The following is a 14,962-nucleotide window of genomic DNA, read 5'->3' as shown; positions in this document are numbered from 1 at the left end:
CTTCTTGGGTTGCAATTTAAGAGCATGAACCTAAGTCATTGCAGAATGCTTTGTCCGTTTCTCTCCCCTCAGCATGTGAATACTTAGTGAGCTGCTGAAGAGACCTAATAGCTCTCAGTGTATAGACAAAATGCTTTAGAGAAAGTAGGTTTGTCAAATTAATGAAGTCTGGTACTTCATCGTGTGTCATCCAAGTGTACTCCAATTAAAAATAACACAAAATACAATAACTATAAGTAACACAAAATACAAGAACTATAATGTCATCCATTCTGTCTTTGGGTGATTTTAACACTCTCACAGGGGGTTCTGTACCTGAAGCTCGTGTTGTGACAAGGTGTGGGAAAATATGGCCAAATATTGCATAGATTTTGAAAACGTGTTTGTGAGAACATTGACAAGCTATTAACAGATTCACTCTTCTGTTTTTCCTTCCCAATTTCTACAATCCGTATCAACGTGGGTTATTGGAGTTGTATCTTCCGAAGCCTTTCTGCGCCTTAGCTTATTTTGGTGGGGCAACACGGAAATCACAGAAGGTAAGAATGCAGCGTATTCTAACAAGAGCGGCCTCTCAAGGTTTATTGTACCTGTAAGGTCATATTTGTCCTCTGCAGTGAATAATTTGTATTTATGCTTAAAAGACCTAAGGATCAGCCAGATTTTTGATGAGGTTGGTGACAGACATTGTGACACATTTGGCTCTGGGTGAACTGTATGCTTTGAGCCAGAGGCAATTTAAACTACAAGAGATGCTTTTGCTTCACTGTGGAGGGGAACTCTACTGTGTGTTACCAACTCTATCTGTTTAACTGTCTCCATTTCCAAAGCTGCTTACAAAAATATAAATCCCAGCAGCATAGCATGAAATGAAGTTAGGTGCTGCTTCCTGTTCACTGGATCTAACTTACTGTCAGGCTGTGCATCTCTAAGGATACTGCAGCTGTGATAGTTAAGGATGCTGTGAAATTGAAAAAACTAGCCACTTTTCTGCTCATTGATGCATATTTTTGAGCTCTTGTTTTCCTTGCTTCATAATAGGTAAGTTTTACCTTTTAAAGCCACAAACCAATTGCAGCTGCTTGCAGGAGTTTTGAGCAAGCGAAAGATTTGGTTGAACCAAGGACTATGGAGGATGTCAGGATTCATGTGATATTAAAGAAGGTGGAAGAGTAGTCATGGATTTTTATTTCCTTTTCTGTTTTTGTTGTTTTTCATGCTGCAAACGAGGAAATTGCAGTTGCTGTCATTGGATGCTGCCTGGTCCCAGATTAAAAGCAAGAACTGAGAGGCTCCTGAGTTCTCTATTTACAACATGAAAAGACAGAAGCCCTTGAAAATAAGATACTAAAGTCAGTGAGAGCCTTTTTTTCCTGATCAAGGCCTCTTAATTGCAAGCTTTTTTGAAGGGATGAGATGTGTTGCTTCAATTAGTACTGGATCAATGTATACTTAGGAGGCTTTTCACATGGTGAAGAATTACATACACTGCTCCTTGGGCACAAATCTATTTCAAACAGGCATGGGGCTGTTAACTGCTTAACTGATGTTACCCTGTTGTACATACACTTGTTCCTATTATTTCATTTCTACTTGTGCTAAAAATATGATCTTCCACCACATGACCCACATGGTCTGGGGTTGGACTCAATGATCTGAGAGACCTTTTTCAACCTTAATGATTCTATGACAGGTTTGTAGGCGCTTCAAATGCAGTTGAATGGAGTCTTGGATTGCTTTGAAAGCACCTGGCTGATCAGCTTGCTACCCTTCATACGAAGTGTTGGAAGTGCACTTTCAGATAATGCTTTCTATCTTTGGAGTTGAGGGAGGAAGATTAAACTGCTGAAGGTTATCGTGATGCTTCCAAGAACGTTAGCTTTTGGCTTGAGCAGTGTGTCATTTTTGGTGTGCCACACTTCTATCTCTGACTCTGTAAAAGCAAACAGTCCCAGTAACTAAGGAACAGCACAGTTCAATGTTTTCTTAAGAACAACTTTGCTGCTTAGGGATGTGATTTACTACTTGTGTGTGTGTACGTACATGCAGAGACAAAAAGTGAGGATGATCTCATCTTAACTAGCTCACATGAGCAGTCTGTCTCATTTTTTTCAGTCTCATAGCCAAAGACAAATTTACTGTAAGCAGATGGAACTCCATTGAGTTGTAGTACTGCCATTAGTGTCAGTACTCACTTGGTTGCAATGATAATTCTCTCTGTAGTAATCAATGCTTGCAATGTAAGCCTGAAAGAAAAAAAAACTGATTATCTTGCAGCTTTCTCAGTATTTTTGCACAGACAGGAAAGAAGGAGAAGTTTTAGTTGGGAAATGTTCAGGATTTTACAAGTAAGTCTTTGCATTTTCTTCATTTAATTTCGGTGCTTTATACAAGTCTGTTCTTACACCAATTTATCAGCACTTGGACTCAGAATCAATTTCACTTTTTCTTTACCGTTTTACTGAGAATCAGTTATTAGTGATGTCATACAGCAAGTGCCAGAGACATGAAATAGACCTGCATGTATTCCTAACATCTGGGCCAAAGAAGCATCTTCATGTAAATGATGAGAACTTTTCACAGAACGTTGAGTCATCTTCCTCTTAAAAAGACAAAAATAAGAAAATTGAGAGACAAACAGAATAGTATGGTAAACAAATTCTAGTCAAGTGTAGATAGAATCATAGAATCATAGAATCACTAAGGTTGGAAAAGACCTAAAAGATCGTCCAGTCCAACCGTTCACCTATTCCCAATAGCTCCTACTAAACCATGTCCCTCAACACAACATCCAGTCTTTCCTTGAACCCCCCAGATGCTTCATAAAGACCTTGTTTCGTTAATTTCCTAATAATTAAATTTCCAAATCTTGCATGCTAGTAGCAAAGCAGTTAATAGTCTTAACCAGAAGAAAAACTTTCTACTTGTGTAATATTTATTGACGTTAAACCCACATTATACCAGCACAACAATCCAAAGTAATGATAGTACATTTTTTATAAATACAAATAGAGAGTGGCAAAATAATGCTAGTGAAGCTAAACAAAAACAAAAACAAAAAAAACCCAACAAAACAAAAGTAAATTAGCATGTCACAGTTGTGGAAAAATCTTGCAAATGATATGACATACTTTTTCTAGAATATCAGATTATTCCCATACAACAAAGCATGACATTAATTTAGAGGAACGATTCCCAGAACTGGTCATGTCCTGCACCAATTTGCATAGAATAATACTAACTTATGTGCTAAAGTTTATTAGTCACTAAAAAACAAACAAACAAACTTTGTGTACTTACAAGGAATACACTTATAGCAGTAATGCAATATATGGTGTACACAATTACAAAATAAAAAAAAACAACTAAGTACAGGACTTCTGAGTAACTGAACTGGGATAAAAGATTTCAACACTTTTATTATAAATAATGAAAGATACCATGTATGTGCTTCATATAAGGAATACAGTGTTTTCCTTTCATAGCAAAGTATGCTCGTACCATCAAACACTCATTTTTCTTGTCAGGCCTAGCAACTCTTCCATCCCTCCCTCCCCTTCATCTGAAATTCATTTGGTTCTAATTTAAAACTACCTTGTCAGACTTGACAAGGTAGAGCTCCAGTTTGATGTGGATTTGCCTTGCATTCTGAAAGTAGCATTTCATCTACTGCACGCAGCCCCTACCCATTAACAGAGCTGTTGTAGGCAAACAACAGGAAGGATGAGAAAAAAAAAAATCCAGAAACATATGATACGAAGAAAAAGTGGTGCAAGTTTTCTTGTTTTGTCCATCATCTTCTGCCTCCTCAGATTTGCAAGCTTATCACCTATGGTGTTTACTTGTCATCGATATTCCTACTGCAGTCTCAACCCATTTCTCACTTACTGTGCGTTTCTAAAATCCTCACACGTGTTACTCAAGTGCTAAGCAGTCAAACGGCCCTTACATACATTGCTCAGTTTTCAGCTCACCTCAGAATGTCAGATTCTTCAGCAAGAGCGTTAGGAGGTTGCAGGCTGTCTTCAGGAAATCCACGCAGAGTTTCAGCCTCCTGCCCTGTCCCCCTCCCACCCCTTGCAGCAATCTACTGCAGCGGTTCATACCGTAGGCACTTTCTCTCCTCTAGTTACTAAGACTTATCATCTGGGGTAGACTTGTTAGGTATCTTCTTCATTAGTTTGAAGAGGTTAAACCATTCGTGCTTAACCCTCTTTGCTGTATGTTTCTAAGTAAGCCTCCTCCTAGGTGGCAGAAAGGAGAAATAGAAAAGAATTAAAAATTGGGGCTTCAACGTTGCTTAATAGAATTGTCCATGTTAATGGCATTTAAGGCAAAGTATCATTTTCATTGTAGAATAAAAAACAGTTTGCAGAGATGCAGCGTTTGCTTACGTTTCTCTTCCTTGTCTCTTCCTTTTTTATTACAATATTGCACTTGTTCACTGTAGCTACCAGAATGCATTGCCATTTTAGAACTATAGATTACCGTGCATCCTAGTTTTCTTTGTCATCTAATGGCCTCAAAGAGAACATCTCGCACCATTAGCATTGTGTAACATCTGCTTACTGCTTACGAAGGCACGTGGTGGTTGGTAGTGTTTTCTTCTGAAAAGTCTGTTTCACTGATGCATTTTGGCCTTTATGAAAAGAGTTATTCATTCAAAGAGCTGAAGCAACTTAGGTATAAGGAAATGGTGAACGTGATTTGTTGTGCAATGTGTACATTTCTATTAATAATCTACCTATTCTTCTAATTTGGTATACTGAATAAGGAATACATGGTTATTGTGTTTGCTGTTTATCTTTTGTACTTGAAGGTGTTTGCCTTTGCATAAAGTGACATAGGAGTATCATTGGTCAAGGCAATGGCTTTCAGTGTTTCTGCTTTGAAAGAAGATGATGGAAGTGGTGGCTCGGATCTAGAGGTCATCGCTCTCTACCAAACCAGGCTGCATTGTCAGATGGACTGGATTTGCCTCCGGCTGGAAAGCTGCTTTGATGTCTAGTCCTTGGTCACACAGTGCAGCGTATCGGCTGGTTGAGGGCCGCACCTTCTTTGGCTTGGTTGTCTGAGGTGGTTGTTGCCACTGAGCTATAAATTCAAAAGGAAAGAATAAAAATTAGGCATCATCATCTCTGCAACAGTGTGCATCAGATTCATAATCTATCCTTTGTAAAGAGACACTCAGGATTGCACGAAAGGTAAGTCTCATTTCTTGGTGCGTTTATTTTTTTCCTCAGCATCTAGTTTCACCTTCAAACGTGATGAATGAAAACAAGCATCTGTGGTTGTTACCTTGACTTTTTGGCATTGCTTTCTACCTTTCCTAGTATCAGTGAGAAGGTTAACAGCGAGGTATGTGTTTCTGTGCTCTAATATTACAGTGTCAGCCTGTTCTAGGTTACTGGCTGCAATGGGAAATCATCTGGTTGCCATTGCCACCCCCTGAATCCAGAGGAACGTTGAGCCAAGGTTCTAATTCCCAAGTCTCCCTATCACTGCCACCCCAGGAAACATCTACCTTTCCCATTTTCCCACTCAATCATTCTTGTTATGAGGGGATTGGTAATGGGATTTTAGTTTAAGAGGATGTTCACTGTGTAAGGGGCTGCTTTGGAACGAACTATAGAGTTAGGCAGAAAGGCCCAACTGCTACAGTTCTGGCAGCTGTCACAGGTGTGCTATACACTAAGGTGAAAAAGAATATGAGAAGTTAGGGAAGTGCTCACAGTAATAGTAATAATGATCCACAAGTCATCTAATCATGCCGTTATCTGTTGTTAATTAGCTATATTTAATATACTAAGTAAAAATAGAATGCATGCATGCTTGTTTTATTTTGGTATCTGAAAGATGGCGGCAGTACTTTGACAGAGCATTTGTTGTCTTGATGTGGATCGTTATTATTGAGGAGAAACTATAAACAAAAGAAAGAGAGACCAACGTAAATGATTCTGTGAACAATCTGACACTTGCAGAACTGTTGCTTTTGAGGGATTAATGAGGTCATGAAAAAGGAAGTCACTTACTATAAACATCCAACCTGGCAGTGCAAGACACAATCCCAGCTTCATTCTTAGCTGAAACGGTGTACCAACCAGCATCCTCTTTTGTAGCTCCCTGAATCAGCAGGCAGATGTAGCCATAGTTGTCCTGGTGCATGCTGAACAAAGGGCAAGTTGCAAATTACTACTTCAACTGAAAGACAGTGCAGGCATTTAACTGTCATTATAAACAGCCCCCATCCTAGTTTGACATTAAATATACAGTCTACTTTTAATTAATGCGAAACTTCCTCTGAAATTAGCAAGTGGTAAATGAAACGGCTTGGAAATTTGGCAGTTGAATATCCTGTATTAAAAAGAAAGAAGCAAAAACCACCCAGAGCAGCTTCTCTTTCAAAGCAACGGATTAGGACATCTGGAAAGCAGATTTACAGAACTTTGTGGGGATGGTATACAAGACCTGACTTGAGAAGTGAAGTACTGAAATATTTGTAGTTATTTAGGACAGCAGTAATTTATTACAGTGCCATATCAGTATTGAGTTCCTTTTATTTCGATAGATCAGGAATTTTCTCTCAAATATTCCTACAAAACACTGTCAAATGATGACAAACGTACAGATCTTAGAAATAAATATATATACATATGTCTTTTTTCCACTACCCTATAGTATGTCCCTGTAAAGATGTGTGAGGTTTTGGTATGATTTAAAGGCTAACCCAAAGCTAGTTTATGTTGTAATAGCAACACTGAGCTCAACTTTTAGCTGCCTTTGTTCCCAGAGGAAGCATGGGGAAAGGGGACAAGTGGAGTGCTAAAGAGTGGAGGTGATGGAAGCGAGTTGCTCTCAACTAGCATTTACCAAATGCTGGGGAAAAGTGTGCATAAAGCCACTGTCTCATGGAGGAGTTGGTTCCATGCAAGTGGATATAACTCAGCTTTGGCCAGAAGTATTACAGTAACTAGTTAATATGGTGCTGCTCACACAAAGCATTCTTATGACCTTTTTGGTTTTCACTCGTGTTACAGGACAAATCATTCATGAAGTTAGGAAGAGCAAGATAATTCTCAGACCATCTTACCTCACTCTGTCAGTATTGTGTGTGATTGACTCATTCTCTTTCTTCCAAAATATCTGAGGCGACGGTTCCCCCGAGATTCGACACTCCAGTCGCACTGGAAATCCCTCAGTCACACCGGTGTTCTGTATTTTCTCTATAAATACAGGTGCTTTGTGTACTTCCTTAGCTGTGAAAATAAAGATTGCAGTATTGCTGACACTTCTGCGTGTATGAAGGAACAGCCTAAGAGGCAGGCAAATTTGGTGTCGTTTTCATTAGCTACAAAGCCTAGCCCTGCCTCATCTGAAGAAAACAGTCACATCCTTATTTTAATAAAAGAAATGGGAGATCTAATAGAGTTGAGGATTTTCCTTCTCCTCCCCCTCAGCCATTGGAATAGTTCAAGTGTAGAGCTTGGCAACTAGATTCTTTGACTGCACTGTGCTTGTAAAGCAGTGCTCCTTCATCCTCCATAAAAGGATGAGCCTTTAAATGTAGCAGAAGTACTTTGCCAGCTGGTTGGAATGGCATTAATCTAACGTCCTGTGAACCGTGTCATGCTATCAGCCCAGGCATAGGTACGGGTCTGCACATATTGCTGTGGGGAAAAAAACCCACAACACAAGGAAGTGAACAGTTGGCTTTGTGGCCTCAGCTGTGCCTCGGGATGAAAACAACCCTCGTTTCTTCACAACATACCCAGAGGTTCCGTGCTACTCAACAAAACATAACATAAACGTATCACCTTAGAGATATGATACAGCTCTGTCACTGGTTTCCTCTTCCCGTTCCCCAACCCTCAGCCACATCCTTGGACAACACTTAACTTTTCTACCTTACGCTTTCAGCACAAAGATGTTACCTGCAACAGTGAGCTCCAGGCTGAATGTATTTTCTCCAGCCCGATTGCTGGCCACACACGTGTAGATTCCCGCATCCCTCGCGGTGACAGGCTCTATGATCAGGGAGTGCACCCCGTTCTCACGCACCAGCATTTTGTGAGAGCTGTCAGGACGGATGGGTCTCCCGTTTAGTTGCCAGCTCAGATCTGGTGTTGGTAATCCGCTAACCTTCAGCGCAAACGGAATAATGGGAAATTATTTGCCGTGCAAAAACAGCGAAGGAGTCCTGACTCATTACTTCAGAAGAGTTTGGTTTTGTTTGCTAATGCAGGTATACCACAAGATTTAAAGAACTAATTTTATCTGAATTACACATTGACTTAGTTGCATTCATTTACTTGCCAACTGCCTGAATCCCATGGTGTCTTAAAGGCGTAACTGAAAAAAGATCAGTGTTCAGATATGCTAGAATCTAAACAGTACATTGCAACAAAAGGTAGGGTGACACCTTGTATCCTTTCACATCATTTGCTCTTCACCTGGAATGACACCATATTTCTAAACTAATTTCTTGTCAAAAACTTGTAGACAAAAAGATGTTAGGTGACTAACCATTGAGCTCTGCATTCCATTTCATTGTTTCAGTCTGTCTGTGCGAGTCCTGCACTACTAAAAGCCCTGCCACCTGATGGGGTTCTACATGAAAACAAACAGCTTCTCCCAAGTAGATCATCACTGAGTAAACAGAAGGCCCAGCCTTCATCACTTCTGTTAAAGTCACAGTGGGTCTGCAAGTAACAGAGGATGGAAACTGAAGTAGTAAGAAGACTTCAAAGCATGCTGGCTTTATAGTGCGAGCTGCTTCCCCCTACAGCCCAAAGGAAGTGAATTTAACATTCCTTTTTCTGTTAGCTCTCGGGTTTGCCTGAAGCAATTTCCTTCCTGAGGAAGCAAGTTTTTATTTGTCAACTTTTGCTGCAAAGCAAAAATAGGTAAATGCCAATAGGTAAAACAGCATTTAAGAAGTATCTCATGCCACTTGTTTTCTGACTGCCGAGGTTACAGAGTGGTAGCTGCTGGCCTGTGCCTGGCACTTACCTTGCAGTCCATCCTGCAGAGTTTTCCTTCTTGAACAGTCAGGTCTCCAGGGGCCTGCAGAAAATGGGGCCGGAAGAATCGTTCCTGGATTGGTTCATTTTCATCACCACTGTCCCTCGATCGAGACCGCGGCCTTAAAACACCAGGAGACAGCAGAAAGCTATCAGTATAGTCAGGTACCACTACATCAGAAGGGGCATCCCGAAAAATCTAGAAAACAGTCTTGCTACAGAATAATTACTTGTAATAATCTTATATTTGTACATGATAGAACGTTTTGTTTAGTCTTTAAATCACTGAAATACAAATTAAAGTTGGCAGGCTTTAGAATATAGCTTCCGTTCCTCATTTCTGGTGTCCTATGTATGTAACCCCACCCTGTCCTGCTATCGAGCAGCACGCACACAGCCCCTGCAATTACATTTACCCTTCAGAAAACAGCGGGTGAACAGGTGGCACTGAAGGGTAAAAGTCTTCCTGCACCCCACTATCCACTGCTGTAGCTGCAGAAGGCAGCAGCACTGAGGGAAGCCAGGGGGAAAAAAATTACACCCAAGGAAGTGGAAAATAAAAAGGCTGAGTTTGTGATCAAAGCAGTTTTTTAACGACAGGGGCTTTTTCTTGAATCGTGCCTTAACTAGGCTTTCAAATTACAGGTAGAAAAGGAAAGCTAAATCAGAACACTCCTTAGTATCAGAAACTAATAATGTGTCTTTTTTTTACATCTTTTACAAAGTAACCCTAATACACACATTTTTCAATCTTCCTTCCATCTCATGCATTTTAAGACGATCTGCTTGGAACTGCGGTCTGCTGCATGCAGTGAGATCACTCTGATGTTGCAGCACCGAGTGCTGTGATGTGGGGGCCTGAACCTTGCACACCTCAGATGTTTTAAAACCCTCTCCCCAATAAGTCTGAGAAGGTAATTTTTGCAAGCAGAGCAAGTTTCAGAAAAATACCACATGAAAAATGAAGTGACATCAAGAAAGCATGCCTTAAAATGGCAACGAAGTAGTGAAGGTAACAAAACCAGAGGTCTGCCACAACACACTCTGTAAGAGATCTAGTACTTCAGGAAAAAGCCTGTCAGCAGCATAGAAAGTAAGAAAGTTCATTAATAATCACTTGTCATAGACATTGTTGTTGCTCTCAAGCAAAAAAAAAGCTTACAGAAAAAAAAAATGCTGTAATGCAACAGGAATATTACTTATCAAAAGTGTACGAAAGTGTGTGACCAGCTGTAGAGCAGAGCACATGATTGTGTTCTGTTCCATTAGAAAAGCTGTGGTGGTGGGAGTCTGTCACAGGAATGTGGTCCATGCTCAGATATCATCAGTTCGGGGCACAACTGGATGATGGGAGCAGTGGGAAGGTCCACAAGACAGAAACAGCTCTGAAACAGACCTGAAACTGTGCGGGAAGTAAGAATTCCCAGTAGCTGCTCTCATTTTAATTAAACTGCTATATGCAAATCTCTTACAATTCCTTTCCCTGCTACACACCCATCCAAAACTGCCAGAGTGCTTGCAGCAACTGAACAGCAAAATAGCAGCTGCGAGTGGCCTCAGATTTCAATTGATTTCAATTGCGTTTGGCAAGATTGCAAAACAGGGCTCACCCCTATTATTGGGGGCTCTGCCTGCTGCAGGAGGAGGTCTGCATTTTATCCTTCACAGAGACACACAAGTGTCAGCTGCTCCATTCTCCCTTGTCCATACCTATTTCCCTCCCTCCACTCTTCCCTTTTAAAAATGCTTCCCCTTTCTCACTCCTGTGCATCAGCTAGTTTAGCTGAAACCTGACTCTTCCCTGCAGCTTTTCCCTTCCTGGATTAACACAGACTTTTCTTTTGTACCCATTATTTGCAGGTGCATGAGACAGTGGGCAGCACTTTCAGGACAGGGGAAACCTGGTTTGCTCAATGTAGAAGTCAGATGAGATCTGTTCAGCAGCCTCATCTCATCACACCCCCAGGCACAAGAGCTGGCAGAGGATGCCTGTATGTCATGTCGCAGCTCTGCAGTGTGGCAGGGGGCATCTGAGCTGCTTTGCTGCACTCTGACAGCAGGTAATTACATCTGTTCTACAGATGACCATTGGGCAGTACCGAGATTCTGTAGCTGTTGTGACCGTTAAGCAAATCACAGCCCTCGTTACGGCAAAGGCCTGAAGAAGAGCCCTCATGCTTCCTTGAAAGCAGCCCTGTTTGTGAAACCAAAAGGAATTTTTTTGTATTGTCTGAAGATGTCTGAGCTGTGCTAAATACCCTCATAAATGCTTTGGGCAATGAAAAAAAACATATGGAGAGGAAAATTCCCTTATATGGTCCAAAAACGTAAACCGAAGCTCCGTGTGTGAATAATTGTAAACTCACTGAAGATAAGTTTAATGCTTTATATCTGACTCATAATTCCTGCTAAGAACCTGAAATGAAATCACTGAAATAGCAATAAACTCTGTGGCTTACAGTTATTTCTGCTGTTTCTGTTAAAAAATGCTTACTAACGCTGCACACTGTACAGGCTCCAACTGCACTGAGATGCTGAATACCCACAGAAGCAACAGTGGCTTTCCTCACAGCTTACAGTCTAACTTGTGGACAGTGAACAGCACAAAGAAAGGAAAGGGAGACAAGCAAAGTTCAAGATACTTTAAAGCTATGTCATTTCTGACATTGCCCACTAGTTTCCTATTGTGCAAGGTTTGCAGAGGTTTTAGCAGTGGGGAGGCTTCTTCCTGTATGCCACACTTCTAACTTGCCTTCTTACTTGAGATTCTTCATAACAGCCATTTTCCAAAACAGATAATGTTCAAAGAGAGAAAAAAAAAGCATCAAATACCTTCTGACATGAGGCTGGCCAGGAGGTGTCCAAGGGCTGCGGCCTCTCTGATTTACAGCTTGAACCATCAGCCTTCCTGTGCAGCTTATTCTGCCCTGTAGTAACGATGAAGAGGAAGACAATTAACTGAGACTGAACTCATCTCACATTAATCTGTTTAACCTGATCTCTTCTTTGTTGCCTGCCTGTTACAGAGCCTGCAATATCACCTCTTCTTTCAAAAAATCCTTTAAAATCATTTGTCAAGATACCTTTGGATATTCAACTGTTTTATCCGCTTGCAACTAACAATGAACAGACGGAAATAACTGTGACTGGTTGAAACGTTCCACCATCCACTTTCTATCCAGTTTTTACATTTTAAAAGGACCACCACCACCACCACACAGAACACCAAGAGGTAGCAGCACTGCTGGCTGTAAGCCATACGATGAACTGACTGAGCCTTCTAAAGGCAAAGACCTTTTTGTCACTGCTGGGCTGTCAGACTTGATCCTCGTATCCCAATTCCATTCCCATGACCCGTATAGCCCACAAGAAAAACTGTAAAATAAACCACTGCACATAACCTGAAGCAATTGCTTATGCAAAAGTTTTTTTGTGTTACCATTAAAAACACCTGGAACAAGTAGATTTCTATTTTAGGCACTGCTGTGTATTTATTTTATTCTGACAGGTGATGAATTAACGCTATTTTGAATAACTGCTGTGTATCTCAACACATGAAGGCATCACAAATGGAAACACAAAGTCCTGGAAGGAATTTGTACAGTAAAGAACTAGCTGGAAGCCCCAGATTTGGAAAAGCTATGGGATGAACAGGAAGGAGCAATGGATACGGGAAATGGTTTGTGGGAAGATGACCTAGAAAGCATAGGAGAGGGGACCTCTGGGTGCACACTGCAAAGAAGTGGAGAGAAAGAAGGTGAAAATAAGGACCATGCTTAGAGCTCGTGGCAAGAGATCAGTTAATGGTTGTAACTTTTAAGTAACAGCCTGAACCAAGCAAGATTTTATGTTTTTCTAGATCTGAGATCAGTTTTCTCTGGCTCGAGTTCGATGGCAAGTTGTACTGCAAACCCCAGCAGCATTACAACTTAATTCCAGCTCGCTGCACTTCGTGCTGTAGGCAGTAGTGCAGCATTAACTACCACAGATAACTTCTAAGGTGCATCAACAAATCATCCTGCATACACAAATGCTGTAGTATTCATCCAGATAGCGTGACAGTGTAAACCAGCAGAGTTTAAAGGAATGAAATCCTTTGCTTTAATAAGATAAATTAATTTCTAGCAGCTACGAACATGCCTTTTTGCTCTGTAGTTTGATAGTCCTAATAGCAATGACCAAATCACAGCACCATCTAGCAAGTATCTGCCAGTCCATCAGAACCCTGATGTCAACTCCCTTATGTTTACATATTCTGCTTTTCTTAAGGAAAGGTTGCCAAATTTGCCTAACTTCGTGATAGCTTTGAGACATGGACAACTTTCCGTTAGGATTTAGGAAGCTATGCCAGAACTATTTCTACTTGGGATGACTTAAAAGAATTGGAATCCAGATATTTTAGTGCAAGAGGCTTGTATGTGAACTCACAGCCCTTCTTTGCCTCCACTGTGCTGTGAAACACATAGTAAAAGCAAGCTAACAGGAGAGGAGCATCTTTGTTTGGGAAGCACACCATGAAGAACGAACACATGTGCTTGATGAAATAGGCTTTGTTTTGGGGATCTAGAAAAGGATGCTCCTGTTGTTTGTTTGTTTTTTTCCCCAAAAAGGAATGGAAAGCACAAAGTGTTTTTTCCATCCCCAAAACTAGGGTCATCACAAAACCATCTCAGTTCAGCACATTTGCATTAGTACACTGACAAATTTGTGTCACCAATGACAAGAGCTAATGATCTAGGCTACTTCACTGGTGTCATCAGATGAGCAGAACAGCTTGTTAAAAACGAAGGCCTAAACCTGCATCCGTGAGTTACAGAGGGACAGGTGTCAGTGTCCAGATAGAAGGGAACCTTATTCACCAGCTTCTTTAAGATTTTGGATCCCACAGTAAAACTACACAGAGAAACCCTACGCATGCACTGACACAACACTGATAGGAATACAGGTAGGATTTGTATCCTACCTTCAGCACAGTTGTTTTGTGGGTTGTTTTTTTTTTAAGTCATTTTTAAACTTGTGGTGAATTTGCACAACTTAAATGGCACCGAGCGTTAAAATACAATGCTTCTTTTTTATACATAGAAGTTCCCAGCTTGAAGAATTCCCCTGGCCATCTGCTAGTTCTTTATTTCTGTTATTAGCATATGTAGAAAAAATGTTCAGACTCTCTAGATTTAAGCCCTGCAGTGGGTAGAATCAGGCATCTAAACACTGCTCTTTCTTGTCTCTGTATAGAGAAACACACTGCAGAAAGGGCAGGACTGACAGTAAAAAGAGCAAGGCAAAAGTGTCATGTAACCTAGCAACATCATAACACAGCACAATATTCTTAGATTAAGCTCTGTCTCAGCGATGGAGGTTATTTCACAGTGTAATTCTACTTGCAGTCGTGGTCTTGGCAAGCTATTTGGTGCTACAGAAGAAAGTAATTCGTTATATCCCTCAGTTATGTTACTGCCTTGGTTTCTCACATGCAAATAATTTTCCTTGATTTGCTTTGCTCTGGGAAAAAGTGGATTGAGAAAGTTAGTTCAATAGGATGCTTCAACGGTAACTTCAGTTAACAACGTTGTATGCTTCAGCTCTAGTTTGGGGTCTGTGAAAAACAGAGAATATTACAGATGCAGTAACACTCTGCGTTTCAGAACACAGCGTTTAAGACTCTGGTGCCAACACAAAAGACTCTGCATTCCTCCCCAGTAAGCACAGGAATCGTTTGCTACAGAGCTGCAATCCCTGCCTGAGGTAACCGTGCAGAGGTGCAGTGCGCTGCAATTCACTTCAAAGAGTTGGCCTCAGTCAATAAGAGGTGTCATGAGAAGAAAACTGAAAGCTCAGCAGCCAGATTGAGTTACTGCTGGTAAACTTGACTTTTTCCCCCCTTGTATAATACATATGGTGTCCATATTTGGTTAAGGTACCTAGATGCTATCTGCTGAAAC

General features: G+C 40.8%; 1 protein-coding gene across 5 annotated transcripts in view; it reads right to left on the bottom strand.

Annotated features, from left to right (window-relative positions):
* Positions 1–2,107: 2,107 nt before the first annotated feature.
* The window catches only part of PALLD (palladin, cytoskeletal associated protein), a 175,585-nt gene continuing 162,730 nt past the window's right edge, over positions 2,108–14,962 (bottom strand). The window contains exons 17-23 of one of the 5 annotated variants that reach the window (XM_048941895.1): positions 11,853–11,947; positions 9,010–9,142; positions 7,932–8,139; positions 7,091–7,256; positions 6,033–6,166; positions 5,870–5,920; positions 4,980–5,094 (exon numbers count right to left, since the gene is read on the bottom strand). In XM_048941895.1, the coding sequence (XP_048797852.1) occupies positions 5,907–5,920; positions 6,033–6,166; positions 7,091–7,256; positions 7,932–8,139; positions 9,010–9,142; positions 11,853–11,947 (750 nt within the window). In that variant the 3' untranslated portion in view covers positions 4,980–5,094; positions 5,870–5,906. Of the gene's footprint in view, positions 5,095–5,869; positions 5,921–6,032; positions 6,167–7,090; positions 7,257–7,931; positions 8,140–9,009; positions 9,143–11,852; positions 11,948–14,962 lie in introns of all 5 variants that reach the window. The other 4 variants (XM_048941893.1, XM_048941894.1, XM_048941896.1 and 1 more) reach the window with 4 other exon arrangements.

The sequence above is a fragment of the Lagopus muta genome, chromosome 4, assembly GCF_023343835.1.
Source record: "Lagopus muta isolate bLagMut1 chromosome 4, bLagMut1 primary, whole genome shotgun sequence".
Taxonomy (NCBI): domain Eukaryota; kingdom Metazoa; phylum Chordata; class Aves; order Galliformes; family Phasianidae; genus Lagopus; species Lagopus muta.
Note: the sequence above shows the minus strand (reverse complement) of the source record. Positions and strands in the feature narration are given on the sequence as shown.